Source organism: Miniopterus natalensis, chromosome 2 (assembly GCF_054644295.1).
Source record: "Miniopterus natalensis isolate mMinNat1 chromosome 2, mMinNat1.hap1, whole genome shotgun sequence".
Taxonomy (NCBI): domain Eukaryota; kingdom Metazoa; phylum Chordata; class Mammalia; order Chiroptera; family Miniopteridae; genus Miniopterus; species Miniopterus natalensis.
The window spans coordinates 155,016,898-155,031,073 of record NC_142082.1 but is presented as its reverse complement, the minus strand read 5'-3'; the positions used below and the strand labels follow the sequence as shown (position 1 = coordinate 155,031,073).

At 43.6% G+C, this 14,176-nt stretch overlaps 1 protein-coding gene across 1 annotated transcript in view; it reads right to left on the bottom strand.

Moving 5' to 3' along the window:
* The window catches only part of ITPR2 (inositol 1,4,5-trisphosphate receptor type 2), a 404,038-nt gene extending 393,254 nt beyond the window's left edge, over positions 1–10,784 (bottom strand). The window contains exon 1 of the mRNA XM_087814750.1: positions 10,603–10,784. Coding sequence (XP_087670876.1) covers positions 10,603–10,694 — 92 coding nt within the window. The 5' untranslated portion in view covers positions 10,695–10,784. The remainder of the gene's footprint in view (positions 1–10,602) is intronic.
* Positions 10,785–14,176: the final 3,392 nt, after the last annotated feature.

Genomic DNA, 14,176 nt, shown 5'->3' with positions numbered 1-14,176 from the left:
GTGGCTATAACATGCAAACCATTAAATAAAGCTATATAATTACCTTTTCCGGACGGTAAGTTTTATCAGATGTTGGGCTAGGCAAGTGCAGATACATGACCCAAGAGATTATTAAAGTACCTATTAGAGCAAGATTTCATGGCATCATAAATCCAATGACAATCTTCACCCATTTTAAAAGAATTACCTGCATGGATTCTCAAAATATTTAATAAGTACAAACAACTGCATTGGCTTTGTTCCAGAGAGGATCTGATGTTAACAGTTACTTAGAGATTTGAGGATATGTATATTCTAATTCAACAAATATTCATTCAATAAATACTTATGGAACCAAGCCACTGAGATACTCAGCAAGAGATCCCCTGCCTTCCAAGAGCTTACATCCAACCAGGAGTAGACAGCTGATAAACACTGGATACAATAAGAAGTAAAGTATATTCTATATAATAAGATGATGTGAAAATAATGTAAAGCAGGATATGCAGAATAGAAAAGGCTGAGGCAAAATGTTAAATATGGTACCATATGACCCAGCAATTCCACGGCTAGGTATACCCAAAAGAATTATAAACATACATCCACACAGAAACTTGTACACAAATATTCATAACAGCATTATTCATAATAGTCAGAAAGTGAAGACAAACATGTCCATCCATTGACAAATGGATAAACACATGTGATGCATCCTTATAATGGAGTATTATTCAGCAATAAAAAGGAACGGAGGGCTGATCCACGCTACCACATGGATAAATCTTTAAGACATTAGATTAAGTGACTTAAGTCAGACACAAAAGGCCAAATGCCGTGTGATTCCACTTATATAAGGCACCTAGAACAGATAAAGTCATAGACAGCAAGTAGGCAGGAGTTATGAAGGGGGGGCTGGGGAGAGAAAATGGAGAGTTACCGTCACAAGGGTACAGAATTTCTGTGTGGGATGATGAGAGGTTCTGGAAACGAACAGTGCCGATGGCTGCCCAGTACTGTGAATGCATCTGATGGCACTGAGTTTCACACTTCAAAACGGTTAAGGCGGTGACTTTTATGTTATGTATATTTCACCACAATTTCTTTTAAAGGGCACCGTGGAGTTACTGTTAAATTATCTACTGAGCTGCGACACCCCAGCTCGTGCTCCGGCCCTTTCGGTTCCCTTTGCCGGGTGACACACTTCCTTCGGAGCCGGCAGCAGCCAGAGCCGCGCTCCCAGTGGCCGCCCGGGTGGCCACACTGGCATCCGGCGCGCCGTCCCGGACAGCAGCGAGCGATTCCAGCGGGGCCCAACTCGACCGCTCTGCAGCTTGAAATTGAAGAGCAGACACACAGGGCAGGAATTGCTGCCTCGAAGCTGTGTAACCGTCAGGACCCGGCTCTGCCGCTGGGATTCCCACAGAAGCCCTGGGTTCCTGCCTTTCTTAATGCTGTTGTTGAGCTCGTCCCTCACTCTTGGAGCTCCTCCAATATCCTTCTAATAAACTGCCTTCCTTGCTTAAGTTAGCCCCTTACAAACAAAAGAACCTTACTTCTAATACAATGTAATCTTTCCATTCTTAAGCTTTATCCACGTGGGAAAAGTGACATACAAGTATCCTTTGCCTATCAGGTCCTTGGGGCTTTTGAGATCAGACAGTAAGGATTACAATAGCAAGGGATGCCTACAGCCTGTTTCTCAAGGGCTCCAAGACAATTCAACACAAGGACTGCACGGAATGTAACTAAATGTGCGTTGAGACATGAGTGGGGAGCATGTTAGTCTCTGAAATTTTTACATATTATACACTGATTTGCCACTAGAAAAGTCAATTAACAACTTTTTAATTCAGTTTTGTTTTTTGTTTTTCATTGGTTTTTTGTTTGTTTAGGCTCTTAGATTTAGCTCTAATGACCCATATAATAATTCCTTACGTAATCTGGAGAATCCTCTTTTCAGTAGGACATAATATGTGGAGAGCGGTAGTGTCTGCTCTTAGTGGCTGTTTCATAATTAGTCATTACCACAAGGTCTTGGAGAGCTATATATCTAGGAATTACTTCATTGAAAAGCCAAGTTTCCTCTAGGACTGTGTTGAGAAATTGCTTTGGATAACTAATATAAAATAAAAGCCCAGCATTTTGTAATTTTCACAGAGATTTTTATGATGATATCTTAACAGTGGCTCAAACGCCTTAGCAATAGATACAACCTCAGTAACACATGCTTGAATTCTAAGAATTCGTATGTAAATATAGACTGTGCTTTGTTCACTTCCTAAGTCTTTGCCTGCATTCCTGGGAATCTGTCTATGGCCTTTATCACTTGTGAAAACGTCAAAAAGAAAAAAGGTCATACTGGACTCCATACATACCGTGTGTGTGTGTGTGTGTGTGTGTGTGTGTGTGTGTGTGTGTGTGTGTGTGTGTGTGTGTGTGTGTGTGACAGTCATAGGCACTATGATGCAGAAACATTTAAAAGTATGTTAGATAAAAACTTGTCCCTATTACCAAGGCTTCCAGGTTAATGAACAAAAACTATGAAACACTGGAGATGGAGAGAAATAAGGGGGAAAGGAGTAAAAGGAAAATGTCTGAGGGAGTTGGAAACTGCATGAATCCTCCCACACGACTGTCAAGTTTCTTCTTGACTGGGCTTTAGAGTCCTGTCCTCACTACCTCAGGTCTCGGCAAACTCAGCACACACCACAAGGAATGAAGCAATCTCGATCAACTCGGGGGGTATGAACCAAACCTAAGGTTCTGACATTTGGTAAATAAGCATAAAATATGTTCTTAGAGTATGTCTTCTATCTTTACATATCACAATGATATCAAACTGTTAGCTTCCTTTTTTGGAGCTATTAGGACAGTAAAACTTCAATTTTTTTCAATGAAAGAAAAAAGAACCAAGAATATATAATCAAATTATGGGTATAGATTTGGGACAACGATCCATCTGAATTGTCCTTCCAAGTTCAGCTCAAATTCCACCTCCTCCCTGAAGCTCTTCTCTGGTCAGACCCGGTAGAGAGAAAGAATCTTCTTCTCACTCCCTATGATACATCTTCTATAATCATTATGGCATTTGGAAAAAATGCTTTATGTTGTGGTTGTCCAATACTGGTTTTATCTCTATTACCAAATAATTACGACATCGATTTCACAGTTATTTATTAAAGACCTACTGCGGATTTATTACACACACCAGGAGTGGTGTTAAGTGCTAAGCATACGAAGATTAAAAAGACAGTCAGTTCCTGATCTTGTGGCATTTACGATACTGGGAGCAAGAAAGGTGTCAAATGCCTTTCTGTCTCCCTTAGATTCTAGCCAAGTGTCATACTACAAATTCTCAAAGGAAGTCTGAGTTTATGAGATAATAATAAATATAGCTTAATATCTGGCATCTCTTCATACCGTATCCTCAGCACACAGTCAGAACTCATGAAATATTCGCTGAGTGAACTAGTGATTCAATCTGCAGCAAGCTCCAGCATAAACCACACCACCCAGAAAGTTGCACAGGCCTGATGCATGACGTGGACACATTTTTAACTTCAGGGTTAAAGTTCTTTCTGAATAACGATAATTTAACTTATTCTTTTTGTTAAGCAATATTTTTATTTTGGAATAATTTTAGAGAATTTTCAAAGATAATACAGAAAGTTCCCATGTACCCTTCACCCCTTCACCCAGTTTCCTCTCAAGTTAGCGTCTTACATAACCACAGTACATCAAAACTAGGAAATGAACATTCACACATTAATGCTGAGAGAGTTCATTCAAAACTCCAGATTTTACCCGAATTCCAAGTTTTCCCACTAACATCCTCTGTCCGTTCCAGGACCCAATTCAGTACACCATATTGTATGTAGCCATCAAGCCTCCTGAGTCTACAGGGTGACAGCTTCTCAGTCTTCCCTTGCTTTGTGTCTTTGGTCTTTGTTTTTTGGTTTTTAATCAATTTGACAGTTTTGAAGAATACTAGTCAGGTGTTCTGTAGAACATCCCTCAATTTGGTGAGATGTTTTGCGGGAGAATACTGCAAAGTTGAAGGACCCCTCTCACCACATCAGCTGGTGGCCATGACCTTGATCACTTGGTTAAAGCAGTTTATCAAATTTGTCCACTAAAAATAATTTAACTTATTCTTAAGGGCTGGAGATCTGTGGGTATGCATTAGTATAAATTTTTAAATAGCTACTGTTAACCATTCATGGATTTGAATATGAGAGCTAATTCATCCATTTCAAAGATATTCAATAAAAGTATTTAATCGATTGATTTTAATCACACACACAATCGCTCACAAACTAATACCTATAGAAACTGACTCAGGCAACAAAAGTGTCATAGTGAGTACTAAAATTACTAAACTGAACAAGTCAGCCGTGCTAAAGTGCGTACTTCTTACATGTATAAACAGACTTCTTCTAAAATTAGACTATATGTTTACTGCATAAGTTAAATCATCCATTCATAATTACTCAGCATTACTGGCCAGACAAACATTTTTCCATAATACATTTTAAAATAGCAATGATAACCACAAACAAAAATATTTTATAGTAAACATATGGCCATCTATTTCGGCAACATGCAATTTCCTAGTTTGTGGTTTTCCTCCACTGACCATGACCAGGAAAATGCTTTATTTATGCTTTTTAAAATAAATATTGTCAATGAACAGTAATAAGAAACTAAAGAATTCTTAAAAACATTGTTTTCATTTTAGTGAACTTACCTGACTATAAAAGTAATAGGTATGTAATTAATGAAACAAATATAGAATAAAGGAAGTATAAAAGATATAAAAATTAAAATCACCCACCCATTCACCATGCAGTGTCAACACTTTTGAATTTTCTTCCCCTATTTTCCATGTATCTTATTTTATATATTTTTAACTAGATTTATGGTTTTCTAAAGGCATATATTAAAAACTTTCCCACCTAAATCTGCATGAGAATAGAAAGATAATCACAAAAAATATACCAATATATTGGAAAGGCTCAGTTTTATACATTAAATAGATAAATGAGTGAATGAATGATCACTAAAGTTTCACCACTTTGATTGTAATCTTGTGATTTCTTGACCAAATTCTGATATAAAAAAGAGTAAAGTTTATTCTGTTATTATGCTCTAAATCTGTCATAAAAGTCCACTGTTATTTCTTCTTTTATATTTACATATGAAGCCACACCCTGTGCCTAGAATTTAAGTTTTAAAGTTTGAGTCTATGGTACTCTGTCTATATTCTGTATAAAAACAGCTCCAAAGGAAAAATGTGATTACTAAAATTGCTACCTATGCCAAAAAAACAAAAACAAAAAAAAAAGTTTGTTAAACCTAGAATGAGGCCAAGAATTGCCTCTGAATGCTATTCCACCAAAGCCAAGATCAGGAGCACCTGAAGAGGGAGGGGTTGTTTACCTGACTGAGCTCTCCAAGAGAGGGTCCAAAAGCTGCAATGTTATTTATGGAATGACTTGACTTTAAGAAATAGTCACCCTTTCAGCTTAAAAATAGACTTTATGTTCACCACTTTAGAAACTCTTTGTACTCAAGGCGATTTCAGGTTCCACAACATGACACTACTAACCCTTAGACTTCCCAAAACAACTCAGTATTCTTCCTCCCCACTAAACACGCATGCAAACATCCAATGGATTTTTAGATGTTTTTATCACAATAACGTATGCCTTAGTCAAAACAAAGCTGAGTTTATATACCTAGTTTTAGCAGGAGATAATGGCTGTTACTTGGAAGGGTTCTATTTGGAAGATACTAAAGATAATTTACATATTATGCAAAGATAAAAGTTGGCTATAACCATTCCTTGATTCATCTGTGACTCCAGTGATCAGCCCTATGAAGAGATCTTTAAAACTATAAAAGCAGCATAATTGTGTAAAACAAAGAGACGATAATAAATCACATCTGTAGGCATTTAAACATAAAAAAGTTTAAGCAGGAAAAAGACCAAGCATGGAAATTCAAGGAACTATAATTGAGAATAAAATGTCACCACTTACACAGTTTTGTTCATCTAAGGAATTGAGTCAGAATTATAAACTGTGTGACCCACCACCACCCGACCTGATGTCCATTTCTGAACATGGAAACAAAGGAACTGAAAAGGTCACTGAATTGGCCAAAATCAAGCAGGAAGTAAAAAACGAAGGGCCCCACTCTCCCTGGCTAAGAGACTACAGTCATGCACCTCTTGACACGAGGATACTTTCTGAGAAATGAGCCCTTAGGTGATTTCCCCATGCAAACATCACAGGCTGCACTTCCACAAACCTAGATGGTCTACCTACGACCATAATCGCAGGTACTATACTTTTATACAACTGACTGCGCTGCAGGGTTCTTCACACCAGCATCACCACAAACACGAGTAATGTTCTGCATTAAGACGTTACCACGGTTAAGAAGTCACTAGGCGATGGAAAATTTTCAGCTCCATTATTATCTTATGGGACCACCGTTGCATATGCGGTTGACCAAAGCCTTCTTCCGCCTCATGGGACTATTAGGATGCTTTGCACTCACTGCCTCAATGTGTGGTCACCTAATACTTTTCTGAGACTTTAGCAGGTGTTGATTCTTGGTAGATTCTGAGAAAAAACTTCAAGCCAAAGGCAGCAATCACTTAAACATACAAATATAGACACACTGACATATACGCACACACACCAATACATATATGCACACTTGTCATTTACTAACATGTCAACCTTACAGAGAATAGACAATGAAGGAATTATATACCTTTCACTTCTTCTATGATCGCACCCATCCTGGGAATTCTGCTATGTTCATTCCCACTGTGTGGTACCTGATCATTGACCAAACTGATGTACCCAGAAACATGAAGTGCCTGATGTCACAACAACCAGGGAAGTAAATCTCAGTATAAAGAAAATGGATGAAGGGGAAAGGAACAATTAGTACTACATTCCAAATTGTATAGTGCATTCCAAAATTCCCTTTTTAAATAAAAAATAAAAACTAGAGCCCTAAAATGTACCAGTAGCAAAAAAGTCACTTATTTTAAATATATTTACCATCTTCATTCAAGAAGATTTAAAGCAGCTTTCCTTAAGTCAATATAAGTGTTTCCAAAATAGATGTTTGGATGAAAAATTAAGTTGGAAAGTACATAACAGGTCCCAGTTGCACCTACACACACTGGGAGTATAATACTTCAGTTTGCAACAATTCAGGATTCAGAACCACCAGGGAAATCCTGGTTAAAGAATAACTGGAGAAAAAAAGGCAAATGCAAATCTTTGCAACTGAGGCATTCTAATTTCTCACAGACTAGGAAATCAGACTTACAAGCTGTGTCACAGAACCTAAGAAAACCCTTCCACACTTTCAGTTGGAAATGGCCTCTAAGAAGGGCCTGATAAACTCTAATATAGTGAAACTCAGTGATTTTTTTCAGCTGAAAAATGTGTTACCTAATTGGAAAAATTCCCAAAGCTAAATAATAACAGCGTATATCCTCCCAAATTTATTTTCACCGTAAATGTCAAAAATCAGGCAAAATGTATTGGCAGAAAAATATTATTAATTACCTTGAAATGCTGTGTAAACTCAGTTCTCATTAACTACCCTAAGTTGAATTTTAAAAAAACAAACAAAAAAACATCCTGCAGCTGTCCAAAGTGTCAAATAAAGAGCTAAACCAGAAATCAGAAACTGTACACCTAATTTTTAGTTCTTCCACTGAGTTCTTAATATTAAGTGGAATAAACTATTTTGACCAGATACAATACCAACACCTCCAATCCAGCTCCTGATTCGCTTAAACAATTCACACACCTTTTGAAGAAATTTAAAGGCCACAAATATATAAGCATAATGTGGATTTTCCTAGCAACTTAAAAACAAAAACAAAAAACTATACTCTTTCATTTCTGTCTCTTTCATTCAATTTTATAATACCCCAGGGGGGTGGGCACAGCTTATACTCCCTTAGTCTCCAAAGACAAACTGGTACAAAAAGAGAATAAATGACAAGAACAAGGTCACATGGCCAATTAGCAGCAGGCCTAGGACAAGACCTTCAACTAACAGAAGAGCAAGGAAATTCAACTAAAAGCACGCACTCTGTCTTTGATACAGAAAGTGTATAAATGATGACCCTACAACAATATAATGAAAAACTGTAACTACCATGCTGCTTTAATGTCACAGCCCTAAAATCAACTTGCAAAATAAATCTCTACCGATTGTGTTCTAAGTGAATACAGTAGATGATGCTACTCTGCCTAGACAACATTTCAAGAGGCATAGACACACACTTGCGAGGGCCTTATAACCCCTGAAAGTCTGAGGGCGATGAGGTTCCACAGGTTCAGACAAAAGAATATCCCATCGAAACACCAAGCTTCACCTATAGCAGCATTTCCAAAGACCCTCCCTCACCTTAGAGGCAGCTGAACAAAGGTTTTGTCATCCTCAACAAGACTCGGTTTGTTAACAGAAAATAATACTGCACAAACACAGTCTAAGGAAACCTAGTTCTCAAAACACCAGCAAGAACTCCTGAAAACAAATAATAAATATTTATACAAAAGTATGTGCTATATGAAAAGGTCAAGTTTATTTTTCCACTCAAGGCTTAAAGATTAGGACATGCAACCAAAAAGCTAGCACTTGAGTGGGAATCTGGAGACAGGGTCCAGTTCCAGCTTTGGCATTAAGGTCCTCTGTTTCTCGGGTAGGTCTCTTTGATTCTCTTCCCCCCAGTTTCTGTGTCTCTAAAATGAGTAGCCCAGACTCCACAACTGCTAAAGTTGTAGCCTCCTGATTTCCCATCCAGAGCCCTCCTCGCAAAGTTACCCATACGCTATAAAAACACGACCTTCTGTTTGTCTAGGTTTTACACTTCATTCCTAACCCTTTCTATTGTCTTGTCCACAACTGTAACTATTGCTCATGGTTACAATAGTTAACGCTTTATATAAGTGCTTATTAACTGACAGGTACCATGCTAAGCACCTTACATATATTAACTTCGACCTTACCACAACCCTCTGAGGCAGAAACCATTAGTGTTCTCAGTTTTTGGGTTTTTGGGTTTTTTTTAAACGTGAGGAAACTGAGAAACAGAGCGATTACGTAACTTACCCCAGGTTATATGGTTTACAAGTGGAGCAGCCAGGATTTGACCCCAAGCACCCTGACCCTGAAGAACCCCCTGTTTAACTGCCACAGGTATGGAGTCTATGGAGGGTAACAGTTCATCTGCAAAATGTTGTTGGGGGGGGGGCCCAAAAACTGAACCTATACTATGAATTCTCTCAGAAACAAACGGTAGCTCAAGACTTACAAACCCAGCCTAAGCACTGGCCATGTTTGTTTGGTTTTTTCCCCCCAGGCTTCAGCTTCACAAATAAATAACATTGATCTTAAAGGGATTAAATTAAACCCACCTTCCTTTTTTCACCCATGGGTGGGAGGATGCACAAATAACAGAAACTGGAAGTTCTGGTGACTTCCACATCCCCTACAGAGCAGGCACCACTCCGTGATAACATGGCTGGAAGTCACACTCCGGGGGCATGCATGCGAAGTCACAGAACCTAAAACCTAACAGCAGAACACAGTGACCGAGCCACGAGGAGAAACACCAGTTCCGCAGCCTGAATTCTCCAAGACTCGGCAGTCTGCATGCTGAGACCACGAGGTAACCAAAAAATATATGCACATCGAAATGGGTTGCAGCGTGCATTTAAACGGCGACCTGATATTCTCAATCAAGACAGAGAGAGAATACTGGTAGTAATCAAGGAAGAAGTCCTACTTAACCACCGGGCACACTCACATATGAGTGTGTGTGTGTGTGTGTGTGTGTGTGTGTGTGTCCCATTCATAAATCAACTCGAATCTCAAGAGCACCGCGCTTGCTGGGCTCCAGGAGGGGGTCATCAGTTCAGGGGGCCGAGGCCCGCGCAGTGGAGAAAGGAGATCTGAGCTCCAGCACCAGGAGGCCGACAGCACCCCGGAGGGTCTCGGCGCCCCGAGGGCCCCGCGCTGCCCCGGGCGGCGGGGCGAGTCCCCGTTTGGCAAGGACAAAAGGAAATTACTTAAGCGCACAGGGCTCGGCTGCTGCTCCCGCGGGGCAAAGCCACACTCCGGCTCGCCACTTCGCCTGACTTGCACGCCCGAGGCGGCGCGCGGACTTGCGTCGCCAGCCCTGACCGACGCGGCCCCGGGAGGCGCGGGTGGGGAGCGGCGGCGAGGAAAGACGCGGCGAGGGGGTGCGCGGCTGCACCTTTAAAAGAAAACAAGCGCCGCGATCAAAACCACCGAGCAGAAGCCGGCGGAGACTTCTTTGCCGGGCCCGGCTCGGGGCTTCTGAATCACTTCCTCCTTTTCGGATGTGTCTCTGGGTCGGAGATTGTGAAGTTGCTGAGAAAATCGTGCCTCTCGGGGCCGCTTCCTGCGCGCCAGCGAGTCGCGCGCACCGCGCTGCCGGCGGCCGGGCCGCGCTCGGCGGGAGCGGGAGCGGGAGCGGGAGCGAGGGCGCGGCGGCGCGCGGGGCGCTGCGGGAGCTCGCGGGGGACGACGGCGCGGCCCAGCCCGCCCCCGGCTTACCCCAAGGTGCTGATGAAGCCGTTGACCGAGCCCTCCGCGTACAGGGACACGATGTCCCCTATGTAGAGGAAGCTGGACATTTTATCAGACATACTGCTTCATGCTCCAAAGGAGGCGTCCTTCCTCTTCTCCGCGCCCTCGCCGCCTCTCGAGGGAGCCGCGCGGCACGGGCGGAGCGGAGCGCACGGCCGCGGCGCCCGGAGCGGCTGCGGAGCGCACCGCCGGACAGAGCGAGGTCGGCTCAGCGCCCGCCGGGGCAGCCAGCCAGCGGCCAAGCGGGCCACGGCCGCGACGCCCCGCGACGTGCGCAGCCCGGGGGCCCCGAGAGCCGCGGCGGCCGCCTCCCCGGCAGGTTTCCTGTTCCTTTCTGAAGTTTTCTCCCCGGCACCTCTGCCCCTCCTCCCCCTCCGAGCCCCCTCCGAGCCCCCTCCCTTCTGTGCGCCCCGCCGCGGCCGTCACAGCCGCCGGGACGCGGGCGGTCGCGGAGCCTCTAGGTGCCCTCCGGGGAATTTTTGGACCAGGTGGTGGTGCCCATTGGGAGGCCAATCAGGAAGCAGCGGACGGGGGCGGAGCTGGGCCGGGGCGGGGCGGGGCGGCCCCGGGGAGGCCGGGCCACCCGGGAGGCCCGGCGGTGGCGGCCCGGCGGGCGCGCGGCCGGAGCCCGGGACGCGCTGGAGGGGCCGCGGGGGCGCCGAGCCGGGGAGGTCGCTCGGGACAGCCGCCCAGGAGAGGCTGGGCCGGGGGTGCGGGTGAGGGGTGGCGGGATCGAGACGCTTTCCCCCAGCTTGAAAGTGGGCGGTGAGGGTGCGAACTGGCTGAGGGGGAGGACGCGAGGGAGGCGGGAGCGCCCGCCGCGGTAAAGGACGAGCGGGGGGAGGAGGGGCAGGGCGATTTGGTGTTTCCTGAAATACAGGGGGAAAACAGAAATAAAAAATAAATACATCACAAGCGGAGAGAGGGAGGGAGGAAGGAAGGGTCTCTATTTGGAGTCTGTAGTTCTGGCTCTTGTCTCAAGCCTCCGGCCTCGGTGAAACTTGACCTGCCCGCGGCTGTCCAGGCGGGGCCGAGCCTCCGCCGAGGGAAACGCGCTGGGCCGAGCCCGCAGCTGTCGGGGCCCGCGGGTGGCGGGGCCCCGTCCCTTCAGCCTCCGGGACCGCGCCTCCCGCTGCAGACCCCAAGCCCAGGTCTGACCTTCCGCCCCCGAGCCCACTGCTTCTGTCTCAGTAACGGTCTTCATTTGTTTGCTTTTGAAGCTGCTGACTCTTGAGAAAGACAAATACCATATGATTTCACTTATCTGTGGAATCTAAAGAGCAAAATAAACGAGCAAAACCGAATCAGGCTCATCGATACATTGCACAGCGTGATGGTTTTCAGAGAGGAGCGGGGGCTGTGGGGCAGGTGAGAGAGGTGAAGGGATTAAGTACAGATTGGCCGTTACGAAATAGTCAGGGGGTGTAAAGTGCAGCATAGGGAATGGGATCAGTGATATGGTAATAACGACGTATGGGGCCAGGTGGGTACTGGAAATACCATGGGAGCACTGTAAAGTATATGATTGTCTAACCTCTGTGCTCTACACCTGAAACTAATGTAAAATAATACTGAATGTTAACTGTAATTGAAAATGAAAATTTTTTAAATAAAGCTGCTGGCTCTTAAAGCTCTAGCAGTCCTAATGAAACCAGTCACTGGACACATTTCCACACCTTCTCTGTTATTTTTGTAGCCCCCACCTTATAACATCATTTTAGAAGCCTTTTGCCCCTGCCTTTCTGGAAGACCCAGAAAGGGCAAACTCTGGGTGGTGGTTAGGACATTTCCCAGCCAAAGAACTGCGACCTAAGTAATCCCTTCTGGGCAAAGTTTGCAGAAAAGCGAAGAAACTCAGGGCGTGCAGAGGGGTGTGTGCCAAATTGTGCAACTGGCCAAAATTGTAATTTACAGTTCAAGAATGCCTTACAGTTTAAAAATGGTTTTGGTTGAGACCTCTAATCACATAATGGAATATGAAAGAATAAGCTTAATATTCAAATGTTTGTGTTTAGAAAGCCTAGGGGATAGAGAATAGAGCGTTAGACTCAGAATCCAGGAAATGCCAGCACAAAGCCTGTACATGTTGGATAAAATAGACCCAGTCATTGTCCTACCATAAAGCTGACAGATCTCTCTTTACTTCTGTGTTTTCCTTTGGAAAAGGTTACTTAGCAACTTAGATATACCTGTTATATGATAGAATCCCTCCTCTGTTTACACACATATTACTTTTGGGAGCCTCCAAGACATTGGACATATGACTTATTTTAAAAACTTAAGTCACGCCTTGCCGGCATGGCTCAGTGGTTGGGTGCCAACCCATGAGCCAGGATATCAGGGTTTGACTCCCGGTGTGGGCACATGCCCAGGTTGTGGGCTCAACCCCCAGTAGGGGGCGTGCAGGAGGCAGCCCATCAATGACTCTCATCAATGATGCTTCTCTCTGTCCCTCACCCTTCCTGTCTCTGAAATCAATAAAAACATATTAAAAGGGGGGGGAAACTTAAGTCAGAACAAGATGATGACCCTGGAAATAAAGGTTTCTGTTTATTAAAGAGATCCATGGATTACATTCTATTCTTCCTCCTATTGCACAGTCCTATGCTATTTATCCAATGGATGTTCAACAATTATTGATCAACATCATGAGTGTTTTTCTTTGTCTCCTCTAGGCACAACCTATCTGTGGACAACATATTACAAAATAAGTGGGTGATTGTTTATGCTAATGGCTAATGAACAGGTGCAAACTTCAAGCCATGTACCCTAATCCAATGTCTTTCCTCCTTCTAGCCTCAGTCCTACCCAGTGAGGTGTCCACTATATTCTGACGATTGGATCGGGTCACACTTCTGTGTTGACATGGCAAAGATGGTCCACCAGCCACAAAAGGCTCCTTCCACAGCAGCCAAACCTCCTTAAAATGCTCTTCCCAGCCTTAGCTACTATAGCAACTCTATCCTTACTTTTGCTCAGCTCAGAAACGTTGGAGTCGTTTTTTGCATTTAAATTTCATTTTTCAATTACATTTTACATTCAACACTATTTTGTATTAATTTCAGGTGTACAGCATAGTGGTTAGCCAATCATGTACTTTACAAAGTGTACCCTCTGATAATTCAAGTGCCCACCTGGCACCATATATAGTTATTACAATATTATTGACTATATTCTTGGAATCATTTTTAACTCCTTTCTCTCACACCCCACATTCTATCAGCAATTCTGTCAGCTCTGCCTTCAAACTATTAACAAAATGTTCCATCTTCCAATAAAAATCATCTTTTTCATCAAATGGCATCACCAACCTCTTAAGAATCCAGGCACAAAGTCTTGCAGTCACTTTTCATTCCTTTCTCTTCCTTTCTATTGTCTCAGAAATGTCTCTTCTTTACCCCCCTGCTATCCTTGCTGTTCTGTCCTGTTGCCTGCTCATTGATGTCCAGCTTTCCGGTCTTCCAGACTCGCCATCCTCGCGGCAGGCCAGAACGCTCCTCACAGAGCTGGCATGCTCAAAACCGCTCAAACTTACAGTGAC